At 36.2% G+C, this 21,091-nt stretch overlaps 2 protein-coding genes across 6 annotated transcripts in view; both read left to right on the top strand.

Moving 5' to 3' along the window:
* The window catches only part of BOLL (boule RNA binding protein), a 50,894-nt gene extending 45,793 nt beyond the window's left edge, over positions 1-5,101 (top strand). For all 4 annotated transcript variants that reach the window (XM_034430141.3, XM_034430111.3, XM_034430120.3 and 1 more), the window contains exon 11: positions 1,493-5,101. In XM_034430141.3, coding sequence (XP_034286032.1) covers positions 1,493-1,651 — 159 coding nt within the window. In that variant the 3' untranslated portion in view covers positions 1,652-5,101. The remainder of the gene's footprint in view (positions 1-1,492) is intronic.
* Positions 5,102-19,330: 14,229 nt separating this feature from the next.
* RFTN2 (raftlin family member 2) overlaps positions 19,331-21,091 on the top strand; it is a 31,132-nt gene continuing 29,371 nt past the window's right edge. The window contains exons 1-2 of one of the 2 annotated variants that reach the window (XM_034430097.3): positions 19,331-19,666; positions 20,131-20,277. In XM_034430097.3, the coding sequence (XP_034285988.2) occupies positions 20,139-20,277 (139 nt within the window). In that variant the 5' untranslated portion in view covers positions 19,331-19,666; positions 20,131-20,138. Of the gene's footprint in view, positions 19,667-19,786; positions 20,278-21,091 lie in introns of those variants that run through there. The other variant, XM_034430087.3, reaches the window with a different exon arrangement.

Genomic DNA, 21,091 nt, shown 5'->3' with positions numbered 1-21,091 from the left:
TTCTGGTAGAATTCAAACCCTATTTGTATTACATTTAGGTAGCAATTTGTAAATACTTGCTAATAAATTACTTTGATTCAACTTCTGTTCTTTTTCTCTGGTACCTCTTTTTTCTTTTAGGATCTCTTTTTATTTTTCCATTTATTCGCAAATATATTAACCATAATAGATTTCTTCCTTCAATAAGCAGTTCTTGTCATGCCTTGAGTCCTTTTTGAGTCCAGATGTCTCATGTTTGCATATGTAATTAGATATTTCTTACTGTAATTATCTTTGAAATAAAAAGCATTTGATGATGGTGCTAGTTGTAAAAACATTAGATTTATCCTTGCTTTTAAGTAAGTCCAACTTTTTAATAGATAACTCAAATTGTGAACAGTTTTTGACTTCTCTTTTGAATCTTGCAAAATTTTGAATTTTACTTTCATTTATTTTTTCCCATTCCATATAAAAGAATTAATTGAACTTTGTCAATCCTGCATTTATTTATCCAGAAATCAAGGTGCTGTTTGAAATAAGAAATTTATCTTGGCTAGTATATTAGTGCTTCAAGTCCTAGCCAGAAAATTTTTAAAGATTTTTTACCTAAATATAATTTTGTTTTATTTTTCCCCATAGTTTATTGAAATTGTTTTGAAATAAGATTTTGTTATATACTGTCAAGTATAGTCCTAAATGTGTCATTGGAGTTTATGTTATCTCACAGTCAGATTTTTTTTAATGAAGTTTCTTCCTCAGAAGTCAGTGCTTTGCTGTTATCTTTGGGGTTTCTTTCATTGGTTTAGAATCCGGAAAAGCAACCCAAATCTTTGATTAATTTCATTACCTACTTTATGGAGTTATGTGGTTTTGTGATTGCTAATAGTATTTCATCGGCATAAACTTTCATCTTGTATCCTTGATTTATGATGAATAAAAATTATGTGCTTATTTTTGGGGGATCCTGTTGGCTAAGATTTCCAGAGCAATTACAAATAGTAAAAGCAAGTAGATATCCTTCTCTTGTGACTTTGCTAATGGAAAAATTTATAGAATGTTCCATTGACTGTAAAAAGCTCTGTTTCAAAGGGTAAAAAAGTATTACTGTGCTGTTCATTAGTTTGCTTACTTTGGAAATTATGCATTTCTGCAACACTGAAGAAAGCTAATAAAAGTAAAATAACCAGACTCCCTAATAAAAAGTTGAAATTCAGTTTGACAAATTATTCAGTTTGACAAATTATAACTAAAGATGCCAGCATTCAATTTATTTTTGTTAGTAGTTTATCAAGGTAAAGAAATGAATTTAGTTAATAGGATTGTTTACATCATGTTGTAAATTATTGTCTTTCTTTTCAAGCTGTATTTGTATTTGTTCATTTTCCTTTTGGAAACTTTCTTTTTTTTTATTGAATAGATTTAGCAGAATTTCATGCTTTTATTTAAACTGTATTACAGAATAAAGCTGTGTGGTTTTGTGAATGTGGGTTTTTTTTTTGTTGTTTTTTTTTAGGAAGCCAGGATACATTCAGTGAGAAGAAATTTTTCTCATCCTTCATCTATGAGTTTGAAGCCTCGATATGCACGAACTCCTCATTTTCACCCTAGAAAAGATTACAGATCAGATGACAGTATGCTCAATACTTCTTCCTCTACAGACTCTGTTAAATAAAATGTTAGATATCTACCAAATATGTTAACTCTTAAAGGTATGTAATATTTGCTTATATTTGCTGAATACAAAATTCCTCTCTTGTGTAGGGGTATTAAAAAACCCTTGCTCTTATGAACATAAAGTTAGTAAACAAACTGCAGGATAAAAATCATGGTTACTGTTATCAATTGGTATATTACTATGGTGACACAGACCAATAATTTGTAATATGCAGACTGTGCATATATTGCTTGTTTTAAACAATACATTTTAAAACCAGCATCTTTATATTGTAAGGCAAGCCTAACATTTATCTTCATCTGATAAATTACAAGGGTGATGTAATAAAACAACAAAAAACATTTTTGTTAGACTGAATTCTAGCGAATATCAGATTCACATTATTTTATCCAATCTTTCCATTTCAGTTCAATTTATTTTATATATTTTTTAAAAATCTTTTTTACATCTTGAAATTAATTTCAGTAAGTTGGAAGATTATTTAAGATTTTTAAAGTCCTTTTTTAAAAACTATAGGACTGCCAGCTTATATATATATAACATTTTGATTTTTATGGCTGATAATTTTCTTAAAATTCTAAACATTATACATATATGTATTTTGTTTAATGTTGAGATTACAATAGGCATAAATAATACTGCATACACTTATAGCTTTTCCCCTGTTTAAGTGCAGAATCAAATAAGATCTCTGCCTATATCATGTCTAGTGTATTCCTCTACACTATATTACACAACACTACACAGATCAGAAAAGTTTGCTTATTCCTTTTTCTAGTAAATTTTTATTACAATCTCTCAAACTTAATATAGCAGAATAAACATGAAACAATTACTATAGAAGCCCATTCTTGTAATTAACAGTCAAATATTTTTCCATTTTCTAATTTTAACTGAAATATTTTTCATATTTTAATTTTTTTAGTCAGCTTTAGAGCTATTTTTGTGGTTGGAAGGTTTTATTTATTAATACTTTTTACGGGATTGTTTTAAAGCAATAATAGTTTTGCCAGCAGTATTTAAGTAATTTATTTTGAAATTTCTTTTCTGTTTAACATTATATTAGATGCCTATATGCAATATATAGCTGGCAGTTTTTTTGGTATATATTCAGACTCTTTAACACTGGCTTTTCTAGTAACATTAATAACAATGTTTATGACAAAAGATCAATCGGAAAAGTATTTTATACTTTTTGTATAAATGTTTATGATAGCAGACCTTAGTCATTTTATGTCAAATATAAATAATTTGAATTGTTGAAAATATCATACTAATGTTTGTGTTTTGATATTTGCAGAGGTTTTAAAATATATATAAAGATGTTGACATCTCTTGAAACGGCTTTATATATATGAAAGGATTTGCTCTGTTGTAAATATTCTCGTAAACAATATAGAAGTAGACATGAAAAGGCCATGTGTTCTGTTATTATGGTCTTATTACTATCATGAAACATCCAAGTAGTCAGGGTTAATTTTAAACCCTTTGCTTGGGTTCCCATTTTTTTCTTTGTAGAATATAAAAATAAAATGTTGATTTCCTGAAAATATTTCAGAATATCCAAGGAAGCACTTGGAAAACAATATACTTGAAATTCTTTATTCCAAATATTGTGTTACAGTTATTGATATGCCTATCAGGTAAGAAAATACATATTTCCCACGTGAATTAATTCTACATAAAAGAACAGTGAAAACATCAAGTTTGTTTCATATTTGGCCAAAAGTTTATTTCATGCCATTATATATAATAACAGAAATAATTAATAAGCAGTTCCCAAATGTTTTAAGTGTATTATGTCCAAAAGTATTAAAACTGCTTTCTTTAATTTGGTTCTATAATGGACTATCACAATTCTTATCAAATTGCATGAGCATTTTTCATAGACTTCATACATCACAGAGCTTGGAATACTACCTGGGAAAAACTATTACTCTTCTATTTTTTATTATGTTTCTCCATAAAAAGCCAGTAGTTCCTGAATATGTTTAATATTCAGTCATCTGTATGCTACTTGAAAGGCTAGATTTATAATATTTTAATATACAGGACTTACATTTTTCTGTTCAAATGTTTATTAAGAATACGAAGTAGAATCATACTAGCCATGGATTTAGAGATAATTTATTTAAATAATATGTCGATATGATCAGAACTCCATATTTTGAGAAAAAGAGTGCTATAATGTTGAATAAACAGGAACTTCCTGTTACTGGAAAAATGGCCTGTTTTGAAATTTGAAAAAAAATACAAACACCAAATGTTACCTTACGAACCAGAAAAATGTTCAGTTTAATAATAAATCATTTAACCTTCCACTTCAATTTTTCTTTATGCTTTCAATATCCTAAAAAATCCATTTAATAAATTACTCAACAAAGACATTCTACCTAAACCTTAGTCTTAAATAACAGAACACATGGCTTTGCAATATATATATTTACCTATATCTTAGCATAGTTTTAGAATGCAAGTTTATAGTAATACATGGTTCTAAGTGTTAAGTAAAATAAAATAGTAATTTCAGAGGTTTAGAATAATTTTTGTAGCATAGCAAATTTTAAAAAAACAAGTGACAAGCTATTTGAGTAAAATATGTATATGTACTGTGGAAATTTATTTTTATATATGTCAATTCTTTTATTATTGTGAAAGTCTATTTTTAAACAGTATTATTATATGTAAGAAACTTGAAAAAGTACCTTCTTTTGAACTTCAAAACAAGAAGGTGCTTTTCAAAATGGTTGATACATTATTCTAAAAATACCTTTAACATGGCAGTTACAAGTGGGCTTTAGGATTGTATTTTATAATATAGGGATATTTTCCCAGGCATGTATATATCATCATAAGAAGCCTTTCATAAAGATGTAAATCATAACCAATATTTTTTAAAAAATGCTTGCCTAGCCATAGAAATATTATGCCTAAACTGATAAATTGTCTTCTTTGCACTACAGTGTATGCATTTGCTATAATTACTACAGCCTTAAAGACAATAATATGGATGCACAGAAAAATGTTTTATCAGTATTGAAAGTTTTGTAAGCCTATTAGCTGAATGTTTTCTGTAGCCATTAGTCAATTTCAGGCACAAAGGTAGTACACAGAAGATTACAGCATTCTTTTTTGTCTTTCCAAATAGACATAATCCTCAGCATTACATATTAAAGCAACAAGGGGAGCTAAGCAGGTTCATTTATTAAAGACCTATTAAAGCTTTCTTTTTTTTTTTTTGTACACACAGAGAGGAGTAAGCAGTTCTGTTAATAAATACTGTAAAAGGTCTTTGTACAGGCACGCTAAATCTATGCTGGACTGGATTGTTTCATGAATGTACTGTATAATAAATACAGACTAACAAATCAGTTCCTGTACATTGCATCTTTTAATTAAAGTGGTTTTGTAATAAAGGTTTATCTCAATAAAGCATTCTGTATTTACTGTTGGTGGCTCTTTTTTTCTTTTTCTTTTTTTAAGAAAAAAACATTTGCATAAAATAAAACAAAAGCTAGCTACAGGATTTTTTCTTTTTTGTATGAAAAAGCAGAATCCAGCAAAGGGACATAGCTGGCAGCGAGAAATCCTGGAATAGTTTGATTTTTAACTTCTCCTTCCAGAAGAAAAACAAAAACAGGTAGTCTTCAACCTACAATAGTTAATTTATTGATCGTTCGAAGTTACAACAGCGCTGAAAAAACTGACTTATGACCATTTTTCACTCTTACGATATTGCAGCATCCCCCTGGTCATGTGACTTACATTTGGATGCTTGACAAGTGACTCACATTTATGATGGTTGAGGTGACCCAGAGTGATGTGATCCTGTTTTGTGACCTTCTGATGAGCAGTCAATAGGGAAAGCATCCACTTAACAACTGTGTTACTAATTTAAGAACTGCAGTGATTCACTTAACAAATGTAGTGAGAAAAGTTGTAAAATGAGGCAAAACTCACTTAACTAATTTGTCACACAGCAACATATATTTTAGGCTCAATTGTGGTTGTAAGTTGAGGACTACCATACCTTTCCTAGATATTATTCATTGTGGTCTCTGTAATTCACACTTCTGAATTTGTGAAGTTCTTTGTCTCAAGTTCCATCCAGAACATTCTAGAGCTTTGAAATACTTGGCTACATCATGCTCTCTATGTATGCCACATGATTAAGTGTAGTTTATGTCAAACCCTTTCAGTCTGTTTTCAACTACAGCAGCATTAATATTTACCTTAGCTCTGATTTCCTTTAAATGCTGTCTTAATTTTTTTTAGTTTCATGTTTTTTAAAAAAACTTGTCTTAGCTTGACGTCAAACAAATGAAAACATTTTATTGTTTGAGAATTGTTACTCAATAAACCATTGTCTTCCCTCATAATCTATCCAGCCTTCAACCATATTGCCTTAAAGGTCACATTTCACAAGTATCAGCATTGCAGGAGCAAACTTCGCTCACAAGACAGGCCCCCACAAGTCTTTTTATTTTGGAGAAGGTCATTCAATAGACACTTGAGGATTACCAGTCATTTATTAGACAGACTTATTGCAATTAGTCATCTCGTTTGTGAGCAATTTTCTGGGAACAAACTCTTAATTTTAAAGCTATTGTAGTCATTGTCTTACTCCATAGTTTCCATTGTGCCCTAAAAACTATGGGTTCATCTCTTTAGGAGTTCGATCAAATCCTTAAATCTTAACTGAAATTTAATTGGCACAGGGTATATTGCCCAATAAGGGCTCAAAACGTTCTAGCTAGACGGCCTTGCCTGATTCCAACAAGGAAAAAAAGAGGGGAAAAAAAAGATAAAGGCAACTACAGCCTTAAGTTTCTCACCATATCAGCCTTCTCAGTTCTGCTGAAGTGAATTCTATAGATTCCAATTTATGTATCTAATTTTTAATCAGCTACTCTTCACCTGACTTGAAATCGGGGAAGATTCAGGAGACGCTGGACAGCTTTTGGTAATATTGCTATTCTGTCTTCAGGATTTCTATCTTTTAAAACATTTCTTTGAGATTTTGTTTTGGAGTTCTAGGATGGCAAGGTCCTTTTGCCTAAAGAGATCAGTGGTCCCAAAGCTGCTTTTTCCCAAAGGAGCTGTGGTAACACAGTGGTTAGAATGCAGTATTGCTAGCTAACTCTGCTGACTGCTGATTGCCAACAGTTCGGCAATTTGATTCTTACCGGTTCAAGGTTGACTCAGCCTTCCATTCTTCCAAGGTCAGTAAAATGAGGATCCAGATTGTTGGAGGCAATACACTGACTCTGTAAACTGCCTAGAGAGGGCTGTAAAGTCTAAATGCTATTGCTATTATTTTCTTTTTTTTTATTAAGTTTTTTATTATATTTTTATTGTTAAGGAATAACAAAAAGGAAAAAAAATCAATACAAAAAATCAATAGTAAGGAAAGAAAAAAAAAATTTCCCCCCCAACGTGCTATACAAACGGAAAGGAAGTTTTAGGAACTTGAAGTCTTCAATTCTTCCAGAAATCTCTTTGATAAGGTACTGGTGCCGATTCATCCAATCTCCCAAGTGCAAAGTCCACAAATGGTTGCCAAGTGTTCCAAAAAACATTTTCTTTATATATACCACTTCTAATTTTAATATCACAAGTCAATTTATCATTTAATGCAAATTTCCATGTTTCATTGTACCATTCTTCTAATTTTAAGTCAACATTTAATTTCCAATATCTAGCAATTATAATTCTCCCCATTATAACCAAAATCCTCACCAGTTCTCTTTCTCCAGTTGTTAATGTTGTTTCATTCAATATTAATAATAATATGGTTTCCAATTTCAATTTGACCCTCTTCTTAATTATTTCAAATATTTCATTTTCTATCCTAGACCAAAAAAGTTCAACCCCATTACATTTACACCACATATGAACATATGTCCCGAGTTCCACTTTACATCTCCAACACATTTTATCCACTTTATTATCCATTTGAAAAAGTCTTATTGGGGTCAAATACCACTTCCAAATAACTTTATAATTATGTTCTTTAATCCTTATTGATAATGTCCTCATTATTCTGCTAACCCAATTCATATTCCAATTTTGATCAGAAATTTCAATACCCAGTTCTTTTACCCAATTCTCTTTCATTACCCTTTGTGAATTATTATCAGAGTTAATAATTTTATAAATTTTACTAACTAATCCCTTTGGCCCAATTTCATCTTTTATTATTCGAGATGTCAAATTTTCAAATTCCGTTTCCTTTCTGCTCTCATCGTTCCTTTCTTTGCATTTCCTATTCCATTTATTCATTTGAATTCTTTCAAACCAATTAATGTTTAATTTTCCATAAATTTCCTCTTTCCTCATTTCATTTTCTATAAATTTCAACCATTCACTAATTGTTTCCACTTCCTCTTCTATTATAATCCTCTCTGTTACTATTTAATTTCATTGGGCAATTCTCTTTCAGTTTACCTAAATACAATGCGTCTGGTATTAATTTTTTTGCTACTCTGTCCCAATTTTTAGTCAAACTATAATAGTTTAATAATTTTGGAATTCCTAAACCACCTTGTTTTTGGTTCTGATACCACATTTTCTTAATCAGTCTTGGTTTTTTATCCCCATTACAAAATTTATCTATTTTTTTTTTATATACTTCAATGTCCTTCTCGGTTAAAAAAATTGGAAGCATCTCGAATAAAAAGTTAAATTTAGGAAGTAACATCATTTTACATAAAGCTACTCTACCAAACCAAGATAACTTGAGTTTTTTATATTTCCCAATTTTCTCTTCAATTTCTTTTGTTACTATGTCATAATTTAGTTTCTTTAAATTTTTAATTTTAAGTGAAAGTATAATACCTAAATATCTTAAATTATCCTTTATCCTAATTCCAAATTGATTTTGTAATTTTTCTAATTTATTTTCCTTATCAATTTCCATTAATAATTCTGATTTTGCCCAATTTACTTTCAAACCAGTCATATCTTCAAATTCTTCCAAATGTATTTGAACTCTTTTTATATCATTTGTAATATTATTTAAAATGACAAGAGTGTCATCTGCATATAAATTAACTTTGACGCCTTTATAACCTATTAATTCTGAATCCTCTTCAATCAAAGTTGTTAAAATTTCCATTGCTAATAAAAATAGGGTCGGAGACAGAGGACAACCCTGTCTTGTCCCTGCTTCCAAATTTATATCTTGTGTAAATATACCATTTACCTTCACTCTTGCCGTACCCCTCTGGTACAATTTGGAAATAATATGAATAAATTTATTACCAAATCCTAATGCAGAAATCATTTCTTTTATAGTATCCCATTGTATAGAATCAAAAGCTTTAAAAATATCCAAGGCAAGAATACCTATTTTATCACCATTATTCTCAGCAACATCAATAACATTTAATACTCTTCTAACTAAATCACACATATAACGCCCTTTAACAAAACCTACTTGATTATGGTTTATATATTTATCTATAAAATTATTCAATCTATTTGCTACAATTGCAGTAAATATCTTAGCATCTTGGTTAATCAAGGAAATGGGCCGATAGGATTCAATTTTTTCTAGATCTTTACCTGGTTTCGGGATTAAGGATATAATTGTTCTATTCCAGGACATGGGAATATCATCTCCATGTAATATCTTATTATACAATATCTGTAATTTTGGGATCAAAATTTCTTTAAACTCTTTATAAAATTCTGCTGGTAACCCATCCTCACCTGCTATTATTTTCAAAAGGCAACTGGGCTTTCTTCATTTTTCCTTGAAGATGGTTCACTTCTCATCCAAGCCTCACAATCAGTATCTGCAGAGACCTCTTGATCTTGTCCATTTAGCAGAGATCTCTCCATTCATTGCTTAATGAACTACAGGCCCATCGCCACAAAGCCAGTGTCAGTTCTTTGAGGTAAGCAAGATTAGGAAATGGGCAGGGCAGGAATATTAGGAATGTATGTATTGTTGTAGAATAGAATTAACAATCCTGAAAATCTTACCAAAATTTTTTCTAAGCTGCTTTCACCAAACAAAAGTTGGGGTTACCTTGACTTTCTTAGGAAATTTTTGAGTCTCCCTTTAATGGTTTACTCACTGAGGTTAAGCAATCTGAGAACCTGGTCCATCATTTAGTACAAGATATTTCACCAGTCTTCATCCCTTTCCTTCCTGTCTTATTGAAGAGATCAAGAAATGTATGGGCCAAGCCAGCTACTTTGCTATCACCCTCTTAGTGAAAGAAGACCATTTCTATTAATTTGGTGCATTAACACCATTAACAATTGTCTGTGCTGATGGATGAGAGATACTCCAAAGTAGACTACCTTAGAGTCTCAGGAGCTTTTTCCTCCAAATTTCAAAATAAAGTGAAATGCCAACATTTCTCTTGGAAAATATTCTCCTTAGCTCTATCTCATTTGCTAATAGACCACAGGCAGATAGTCCAGATTTTCTCAGGAAGAACCGTAAAATAGTTACGGAATCCCTAGTTGTATCTAGAGAGAGATTTATGTATTTATTCAATTTCTATAGCCACCCAACTCAGCCAAGTGACTCTGGGCAGCTATAGATGTCTACTGTACATTTGTCTCTCATTCTCCCAATAAATAGAAAGATGTTAAAAACACTTCAATTCCACTGAGGTTTTGAATGTTTTAATGACTAACTTAGTTTGGGATCTAATTTTAATATTACTAATTTTATTTGAATTTTCTGTTTTATTATTCTAAACTGCATTGAGTTTTGGAATAAGTAGACATTTTGGATGCAAATTCAAAAGTAAAAAATTTAAAAATGCTAAGCAAGAGTTGGATGTTTCATCAGGCTGTTGACTCAGCTGCCAAAATTAAAAAGCCTAGCATTGCTTTGCCTCTATTTTGGTTCCACTCCACTGTAAGGCCAATGTAAGCTAATGCTAGGCTTGAGAACTTCCTTTCAATGATCATGCGGGGGGGTCGCGCATGCATGTGCCCATACCCACCATTCAATTTGCCCCATCCCCCGCACATGCGTGTGTGACCCCCCGCACTAGCCCGTTTTCCGCCCTCCCCAGGCTCCAGAGGCTTTCTTGGAGCCCTGGGAGGGCAAAAATGGCCTTCCCTCCCCCACCCGGGAGGCCCTCGGAGGCTGGAAACAGCCCATTTTCCGATTTCAGGCAGGCCCAGAAGGCCCAAAAATTAGCTGGCCGGCGCGCATATGCACGCTGGAGCTAAGTAGGGCAACGCTCACGTGCCCACAGATACAGCTCCGCGTGCCACCTGTGGCACCCGTGCCATAGGTTCGCCATCACAGCTGTAGGAGGTCTAGGCAGTATTCTCTCTTATTTTACAACAATCCTTTGAAGTAGATTGGGCTACAAAAGAGTGGCTGCCCAAACTCACATATTGAACCTCCATGGAGGAGGGTGAATCAGAACTTGGATCTCCCCTGGGATAGTCCAACAGCTATTACATTACCCTGGTTTTCTTAATAACAAATACTTTTTTTACTATTCAGCAATAAGACTGGTAATATCCTGAACAAAATTCAAAACTATACATAACAAGGTGAAAATGAGGTCTCCCTCAACTATACTTCCCCTTCACTGTTACGCATGGTCCTGTTTGTGTCTTGACTAGAGGCCACCCATGTTTCACAGAGATAACTACCAATCTATACCCAGATATTCATCCAGGAGAGCTGTAGGTTCCAGGCTCCAATGACATCTTTGACCTCAATATTATTCTTCAGCTTTTAGAGGGCAATCACAGATATGTTGGTGTCACAGGATAAGAGATCTAGGGTTTCATTTTTTGCAAAAGTAATTGGATAGACCTCATTGCCTTGACAACATCTTTTTCTTGTTTGGAATGGGTGTCCAATTGGTTTCTACCAATGGTATTCCAATGGTGATTGGATCTTTTTATGAAGAGTGACAGGGATTCAAACCAACTGCATTTTCATAAAACCTTGGTATCTTTCCAGTTCTGTTTGGCTTACATTTGCCTCTTGAATCATTCTAATGCACTCCATGCATCAACTACAGGTCTTCCATTTGTATCTCAGTTTTTATTAACCAACTAATAAGATGCTTCTAAAGAACTTGATACACTTCTATGTGCTGACATCTCTCCTGATTTCATCTTGGAGCCTCTCTCTTTCTTTCGTTGAAATTCCTTAAGACCATTTCCATTCACTTTCATGGAAAGCAGAATTTTTAATTCAAAACTCACTACAGAACAGTCCTTCTTTTCACAGAGATAAAGTAGTCCAGCTGTCTTCTTTCTTTCTAAATCAGTCTAAATTTTTCAATTTGAATCAAAATATTATGCTACCTATATTTTTCCTCAACATCACTTGATATTCACATTGCCCTTCTTTTCTGCTTGAGTTATATGGTGCCAGGGGCAGCATTTATTTCTGGACTTTCAAGGCTCATGGAAAGGGAGCATTCTTATTTCCAACATTCTCTAAGTATAAAGGCAATCATCAAGCTTTGTTGTGAACTGGCTAAGCAGCAATGCCCCCCTTCTAATCTGTACCCACTTTATAAGAGAGAGAGCAACAGTGAAAACTTTTATCTGAAAAATTTTCTTGTCAAAACTTTTCCAGCCAGCCCTGTGAGTTCAGTCTTCCTCATTATTAAATACTGTATGTGGAAGAAATGCCTTCTATCTTATTGTAATAATCACACTAAGAAGGTTGCTGGACTTATTGAATCACAAAGGCCACCATGAAAAATAATTGGTTAAATGGTTTCCTCTACTGCATTTCTTTAAATGATCATTTGTGACCAAACACAACCCATCTCAGCCCATTTGGTATGAGGTAATTTTACCATTCAGGTCTGTTATATCAGTTTTAACAAGATATTTCTCTATTTCTCTCTCTTTTCCTTTTTTCTTCCAAAACACTGCATTCAAAAATACAACCTCAGATGTCCTATTACGTAGATGGAAAGTGTGTTAGTTTTTATACTTCTGATGGGTGTGCAGCCATGTTTGTATCAAGAAAATTATCTTTCCCAGTGATTTAATTTAATACTTTGGCAAATTTCTCTCTTTTATCTTTCTTATATAGAATGGCTAGACACCTATTTCACATCATCAACATTAAAAATAACCATTTTTATTATTATCTCCATTTATTTTGGATATATGTTATCTAGAATATGTTAAAGAATCTTATGTAATCACACACTATTGGTGATTGCTAGGAAAGAAAGAAAAAAGGATTGGTAAGTATTTCTGAATATATACTAAAATGTGTATAACATCACAGAAGTCTTTTTAATATTTTGCAAGTACCTCTGTATGTTTCTGTGTCACATTATATTCTATTTTCTTACAGAATGGAGCCAAAGTATTCCATAACAGTTTCTCTGGTATGGAATCAACCATATGTGTTGTTACTACCAGCATCTCCACTTAGTATAGCTAATAGAAATCATTCACACCATCTAGTTATGTGGAAGGAAATTTTCAAAATTAGGTATGCATATTATGCAACGATCTGTTACTAACTTAAATTAGTCAAATCCAGTGGTGGGATTCAGCCAATTCATACCAGTTCAGCCGAACAGGTTGTTAATTTTTTGCGTAGTTCGGCGAACTGGTTGATTCCACAACTGGCTTGCTCCGCCCTGCCCACCAGGGGTTGCCATTCAGGGTAGGGAGGCCGCAGGGGCGTGACTGGGAGCCACGTTGATCAGCTGGGAGGCAGCGAATGGACTGGCCAGTCCGATCAGCTGGAAGGCTCCCCACCCCACCCCCACGGACCGTTTTTGGCCTGGACAGCTTTCTGCAAAATCCTGCAGCAACCACCATTCCCTCACCAACCTGCTTTCCAGCTCCATTCTCTGGCATACAGGGCAACAAAAGAAGACCAAGTTACTACCAGTTTAAAAAAAGTTCTGTCAGACCTTCCAACTTCATGAGATACTTTTTTCCCCAAGAAGTTGAAAGGTCTGACGAGCCAGTAAAAGAGGAATGGAAAATTCCCTATCTGTAGATCAGCGTTTTTCAGTCTTGGCAAGTTTAAGATGGGCAAACTTCATGCTTCCTTGGGGATTCTGGGAATTGAAGTCTATGCACCTTAAAGTTGCCAAAGTTGAGAAGCATGGGTCTACAATATAGTTTAGGATTTTCCATTCCTGTTTTATTTAGAGTTTGGTGCAATTAAATAAATCAGTTGTGGTTTCTTTAACAAATAGTGATTAAAGCGATATGAACCATTACTGGACTTCTTGTGAGAAACTGAAATTAAAAGTTGATCTGGGCTTTGATGATTAGATAAGGGATTATGGAAATAATGTAGACAAATGTTAATCATAGAGTAAGAGTCTGATGTATTTTTAAAATTTTATATAAACCTTAATATTTAACTAATTAAAAAAAACGCTTTGAATATCTGATTTATATGTTTTGTAATTATTTGTTTTTGGAAAAAAATAAAAAATAAAATGATATTATTTATGTTTGTTTTAATTTATACAGGCAACCCTCTCAGTACATGACTCAGGATAGCTTATAACATAAAAGGTTTAAATTTATAATACTGCTTAATTCAACACTGACTGAGCCGTATATGATAAAATCAGTAACTAAAATACAAATAAAACTCCCAAATAATACACAGGATCCACTTCTCATTCTAATTCAAGATCTGAAGGAAGAGTTAAGTTTTCTGGGATCTTTTAAACACAGCCAGGGTGAGAGATAAACTTCAAGGGGATTGGTTTCCCAGGTCCCATCAGGCGATACTGCTTAAAGGAAGGGACTTGAAAGCATCTTAACTCAGTCCATTTGTTCCTTCCTGGCAAAAACTATAGAAAACAGTTCTTTTGATAACCAGCCCTATTTTATAAAGTGCTTTATAGACACTAACCAGAATCCTCAATTGCACTGGATACCTAGTGGAAACCAACACAGCTCATAGACCAATGGTGCTATATGGCCATGACAAGGCTTGCTGCTGCATTCTGAATTAGCTGCAGCTTTCACATGTTTTTGGGGGACCACCTCATGTACAGCACATTGCAGCAGCCCATGTGCACGCTGACCAAAGTATGAATGACTGTCCAAATAATGGCACAAATAGCAGCCAATTTGGATTTGTGTGAAGGCCTTCTTAGCCACAGCTGCCACTTACTCCTTGAGAAAGAGTTGTGAATCCAAGAAAACTCCAACCGTGGACCAGTCTTGCAGAGAACAGCCTCAGAAAGCCATCAAGATCCCCTGGACAATAACTGCCACCCTACACTCCCAGGTTGAATTAAGACCATTTCAAAAAAAAAGAATAGATAAAATAATTGTAAGCATATAATAGTTTTTGTGCAATACCCTACTGTTTATTTGTTCTACTTACATTGTTTGTGAACTGTAGCTCTCAAGTGCATCTCAAGTGTGAGATCCGTGTGTGTGTGTGTGTGTGTGTGTGTGTGTGTGTGTGTGTGTGTGTGTTGCCAGAAGGAGAGGAAGGGAGGGAGGGGAGAGAGAGAGAGAGAACATAGCTAATTGTAAAAAATAACTCATGATCACTCATTTGCTTATATTAACAATTGTATCTTAAATATAGAAGCACTTGTGCACACAAAATCATGCCTATATGTATACCTTCCCTTCTTTGAGCAAACAAAGGAAAAAAACAGTGAGGAACAGGATGATGATGGGATAACAGTGTGATGCATAAGGAATGGAAGATGAAGGGAGAAAGGAACTGGATGAAAAAGGAGAGAAAGAGGTTCCTGGACTGAACGAGAGAAACCCTGCTAGGATGTCACAAACAGAATTTTCCTCCTGGAGAAATGAGCCCCACTTCAAAGGCAAACCATTGCTGCTCACTTCCTTGTTTTTTAATTTCCTTGCTTAATTTTTAGCAAAGTTATAAATACCCACCCTATTCTCAGATGGAGGAATCCTGGCTTCTTAACTAAATGTGCAAAAAGAGCATACCATGTTGAGCATAACCCCTTTTCATGTTAAAATCAGCCATATTTTTATATCTATTTATTTCATGTATGGTGTTAAGCTACTAGCCTTCAAGTCAGTTTACTTAACAAAGGAAAAAAATGGAAACTCATATAAACTTTTGTGTGCAGTCTAAATTTCTAAATAGTCCTATGCATGAAATTTCCAGAAGTAAAGTGTTTTGTTTGGATATGAGATCCAGAATGAGAATTTTGGATCACTGTTGGAGAATAAGCATCCCTCTATTCTTGTATTATTTTTATTTTTATAGTTCATTGCAGTCAGCAAGATGTTTAGACTCTTTGGCATTTTTATCTATCCAGCCATTTCCTGGCATAGGCAGATGTTATTTGACCTTCTTGCGCTGCGAGACTCCCCACCTCTCGCAGGCTTGGCCCTCCTCACTATCGAGGGCCTACCTTGATGATGGATTTTGGAATCCCGAGAGGTGGCATGTTGCGAGGAGGGGGTTGTGGGTTTTTTTGGGGAAGTTTTTAGATAGGATTTTAAAGGGTTTGGGGAGGGGGTGGGTTGTGTGGGTTCGGGGGATAATCCGCGGGGGAGGGGGCCTGGTCCGGCTGAGGAGTGCGGCACGGGAGGTGCGGGACTCGGGGTCAAGGAGTGGTTAGAGCTTGTGTTGTTGATGGACATTATATCAGTACTGTGGGTGGGAGGGGCAGACATGGCAGGAGCAGGGGGCCATATCATGTGGGCGCACGCGCTCGCTGTCTCCGAGCAGTGGCGCGCTCCGGTCTCCAATGCTCCTCTCGTTCCCCAGGTTGCACAGGCCCTCTGGCCCTGGGCCTTCAGCTGATGCTATGCAATGCCAGGTCCGTGATAAATAAAGCCCCCCTCATTTGCGATCTTGTTCAGGAGGGGGGAGCGGACCTGGCGGGTATTACGGAAACCTGGTTGGGCCAGGAGGGGGGGTCCCCCTCGTTGAAATGTGCCCACCCAGTTTTCGTGCATTTTATCAGCCATGGTCACGGGAGAGGCGGGGTGGTGGTGGTTGTCATTAAAGAAGGTCTTGGTCCAAGGGAGGCCACTGTTCCTCAGACGGCCGGATGTGAGTCCCTCCTTGTGAAGTGAAGTCACAGGGTGCAGATGGGCTTGCTGGTTACATACCTGGCTCCCTGCCACGTGGCGGTGGCCCTGCCCGAGCTGCTCAACGTTATAGCCGCGGTGGCGGTTGATACCCCTAGGCTTATGGTCATGGGGGATTTTAACCTGCCATCCATCGGTGAGGCGTCTGAGGTGGCTCGGGAGTTCATGGCTTCCATGACTGCCATGGACCTGACCCAGTTAGTTCATGGCCCTACTCACAAGGGGGGAAACACGCTGGACTTAGTTTTTGTCTCTGGTCAGTGGCTGAGTGATCTTGAGATAGGGGATATAGCGATCGAGCCCTTGTCATGGTCGGATCACTCTCTCTTTGCTTTGACCTTCGAACTGCCTCACCCCGCCGCAGGGAGGCGGAACTGATGAGGTGGTTCCGCCCCAGGCACCTGATGGATCCAGATAAGTTCCAGACGGAGCTTGGGCCATTCCCTGAGGCTCTGGCCCACAGCTCGACTGAAGACCTAGCGGCCGCCTGGGATAGGGCGGCCGCTGGAGCTTTGGACCGGGTCGTGCCTTTGCGGCCTCTGACCCGGCGCCGGTCTCACCTGGCTCCTTGGTTCACCGAGGAACTGAGGGAGATGAAGCACCAGAAAAGACCCCTGGAGAGCAGTTGGAGGGCCAGCTGTTCTGAATCCGACCGAACACTGGTAAGGTCTCATATTAAGACCTACCTGGTGGCGATAAAAGCGGCAAAATGTAATTATTTTTCCGCTCTTATTGCATCATCAGATAATCGCCCGGCCACCCTGTTTAGGGTGACCCGCTCCCTGCTCCACCAGGAAGCGTGGGAGGACCCCTTGGAGGGTAGAGCCGAGGACTTTGTACAGTATCTGTATGACATAATCGCTCAGATTCGGGAACACCTGGACTCTGACGGTAGATTCAGAAGGGATGATGGAGGCAGGTCTTGAGAATATTATCTGGGAAGAGTTTGATCCTGTGGCTCCCAAAGACGTGGATAGGATACTGAGCAGACTGAGAGCTGCCACATGTTTATTGGACCCGTGTCCCTCCTGGTTGGTGCTGGCCTCCCGGGAGGTTACATGAGACTGGCTCCAGGGGATTATTAATGCTTCCTTGAATGAGGGTGTCTTCCCCGCCACCTTGACGGAGGCGGTGGTGAGGCCTCTCCTCCAGAAGCCTTCCCTGGATCCGGCAGTGTTGGCTAATTATCGTCCAGTCTCCAACCTTCGCTTCGTTGCAAAGGTTGTTGAGAGTGTGGTAGCGCGATAGCTTCCTCAGTACCTGGATGAATCGGCTTATCTAGATCCATTCCAGTCGGGCTTTAGGCCTGGATACAGCATGGAAACGGCATTGGTCGCATTGATTGATGATCTCTGGAGGGCTCGGGACAGGGGTTGCTCCTCTGTCCTGGTCCTATTAGACCTCTCAGCGGCTTTTGATACCATCGACCATGGTATCATGCTGCACCGGTTGGAAGAGTTAGGGGTGGGGGGCACCGTGTTGCGGTGGTTCTCCTCCTTTCTCTCCAACTGGTCGCAGTCTGTGTTGACGGGGGCAGAGGTCGACCCCGAGGCCCCTTGTATGTGGGGTGCCACAGGGGTCGGTCCTCTCGCCCCTTCTGTTCAACATTTATGTGATGCCGCTGGGTGAGATCATCCGTGGTTTCAGGGTGAAGTACCATCAGTACGCTGATGATACTCAGCTGTACATCTCCACCCCGGATCACCCCAATGATGCCCTTGAGGTGATGTCTTCATCTTATAGTTCACCCCACAGTCAACCAAATATTTAGACTAGATTTGGCATTTTATCAACTCCTTCCCAAAGACCTGGGGTAGACAAATGTTTTTGATATTATTATTAATAAGAAAAAAACTTTCCATTTTTCTTCTATTAGTTTGTAAATTATGGATTATAATAAAGTATATAAACATGGTATAATATACAAATCTGTTCTAAGCTAAGCAGTATTGGAAATAAATGGTTATTTATTTAGATTAAGTACAGAGTTGCTCTGAGATAAAATATTCCTGTAAAACTCAAATTCTGTCAGATTCAGGAATTAAGAAATGTTGTATAATCATTATAAAAATGAATTCAGTTATCACATTATCTAATATGAATAATCAATAATGCTACTGAGAATTTGCTGAATTCCAACACATGGAATTGATGCAAAACCTCATCATTTGTAATAAAGATTTTTACTCTCTTTTCTTGGGGGAAAATTGTTTCTGAAAATGAAAGTGCAGTGTTCCAAGACATCTCACTAGGCCTAGGGGATGCCCAAAGAGGGGGGAAACAGAATACTGCGAATCCTGTTAATACTTTTCAAAAAAGACCTGTAAGATGAACAACAGATTTGCTGTTTTTCATGGTTGTGATCTTTTATAGGACAGTCCAGCTGCCATCTTCTGAGGTGACAAAAATCTTTGATCACATTCTGGTTTAACTTGATTACTGCATCTATTTAAAAATGAACATAAGTAAAAGTATAATAGTTAGAAACCCAATGCTTCACCTACTATTATAGGAAAGTCAGATAAATTTTAAAATATTGTTTTTACAAAATGTTCCAGAAGATAGTAATTAGGAAGGAACGTTCCCAAGATCCAATTTTTAAAATGATGTTGGATTACCCTGATGATTGCTCCATTCATTGTTTTCAAGAAGGCAATTTTATCATTTCAAACACTATGATTTCATCACTCTAGTCAAATCTTTTTGCTTTACTAGCATGATGTGTAGTTTTCCAGCTGCCCTAAGAAAAGGAAGTAAGCAACTAACGCTCACATTTAAAATAGAGTTGAACTGCTTTTCATTTATTTTCCTCCCCTTTGAGATGCCAAAAGCAATTTCCTTTTAAAGTTGACTTCCTTTCTGGAAATGATTTTCTTCTCAGACCATGGTGAAGCTCTCTATCCTATTTCTTTGACTTCATTTTCCCGTTTTATTTCTTTTACTGGTCATTGTACTGAAGCAGATCTTCTGACTGTAAGTAATCACGCTAAAGTTTTGCTCTAACTTTATTTTGTTTCTTTTCTTTTCTTTTTTCTCATCATTATCAGCCAGCCAAGAGAGACAGACAAAGCACTCATTGGTGCCCTCTGCAACAGAACACTATTAGGGGGCTGGCTGTAAATTGACGTGGCATGGAAAATCTCTGCTCACTTTGTAGCAGTTTGTATTTTTTTGAAAGAGGAGTAGTACTCCTGCTGAATTTGTTGCCTGGTATCCTTAAGAGCGGTTGTGCCTTGCTGTAAATATGGAGAGAAAAATTCTCTTTTTTCTAACTTGGGAGCAGAAGATTGGTTTCTGTTTGGATGTTTGGTTAACAGCAATAAAGAAGATCTAAAACAGATTGCTTGTTTTTAACCCGTCTTGTGAGAGAAGCCGATTTTGTGCCTGCAGAGTTTCTTCCTTAGCTTCTTACTGTTCTCCTTATACCCATCCGTCAGGTCTTAAGATGGGGTGTGGGCTGAGAAAGCTAGAAGATCCAGATGACAGCAGTCCTGGAAAAATATTTTCAACGCTAAAGAGACCGCAAGTGGAAACAAAAACAGACTCTGCTTATGAGTACATATTGCTGGATTTTACATTAGAAGGTATGTATGAAGTGTTTTAACCTTTCAGAAGAACTTACTGTATAAACCAAATGTGGTTTCTTATGGTTAGATACAGACAAAAAGTTTGATTCATTTTCCCCTACTGTTTATTAGATTAAGGATTTAGAAATGACTATTAAAACATTTCTCTGTCTGTGCTTGTCATACCTGGGTATCTCTGAAGAAATATATCACTTTTCAAGACCTTCAGGATTAAGCTTGAGCTATTAATAGTAAGTGGAACATTGAAGATATCAAATACAAATATAGTTGAACGTACCCTTCTTTGTTTTAGACTGTTCATGGACATCTGTGTGGTTAGAAACAGACTACCCTGTAGGGCTACTTCCTTCTTTTGTAGGGTGTCTTGTTTCTAACCAACTCCAAGTCTCAGAAAGTTGAAAAAATAAACAAATAGTCCCAGATGGCTTCCCACTAAGAACAGACAGCTCTGTTCTGCAAAAGTTGCTTCTGGGAATTTTTTGAAGAAGTTTTCATAAAGCTATTTGGGTTTGTACACCAGCTTTTTTGTGTAGAATTTAGTAGGAATTAATCCCAAACACAACTTGCATATTCTAGTCAGCGTCAACATGGTTATAATTTAAATAGAATGATTTTATAATGTATAGGATGCATAAGGAAGCATTATACAGTATCGTTGAACTATATGTTAGCTTTTTAACATTTTTATTTGGTTTTGGATGAAACAGCTTTTGTTCATTATGAGGAGAAAAAATAGTAACAAATACTCTGAGTTTCATGTTTGATTGTCTAAAATTAAATGCAACTATATTAGTTACAACTGTGATTTAAA

The sequence above is a fragment of the Pantherophis guttatus genome, chromosome 1 (genome assembly GCF_059756535.1).
Source record: "Pantherophis guttatus breed Tessera chromosome 1, ASM5975653v1, whole genome shotgun sequence".
Taxonomy (NCBI): domain Eukaryota; kingdom Metazoa; phylum Chordata; class Lepidosauria; order Squamata; family Colubridae; genus Pantherophis; species Pantherophis guttatus.
The sequence above is the reverse complement of the archived record's forward strand: the minus strand, read 5'-3'. Positions and strand labels throughout refer to the sequence as shown.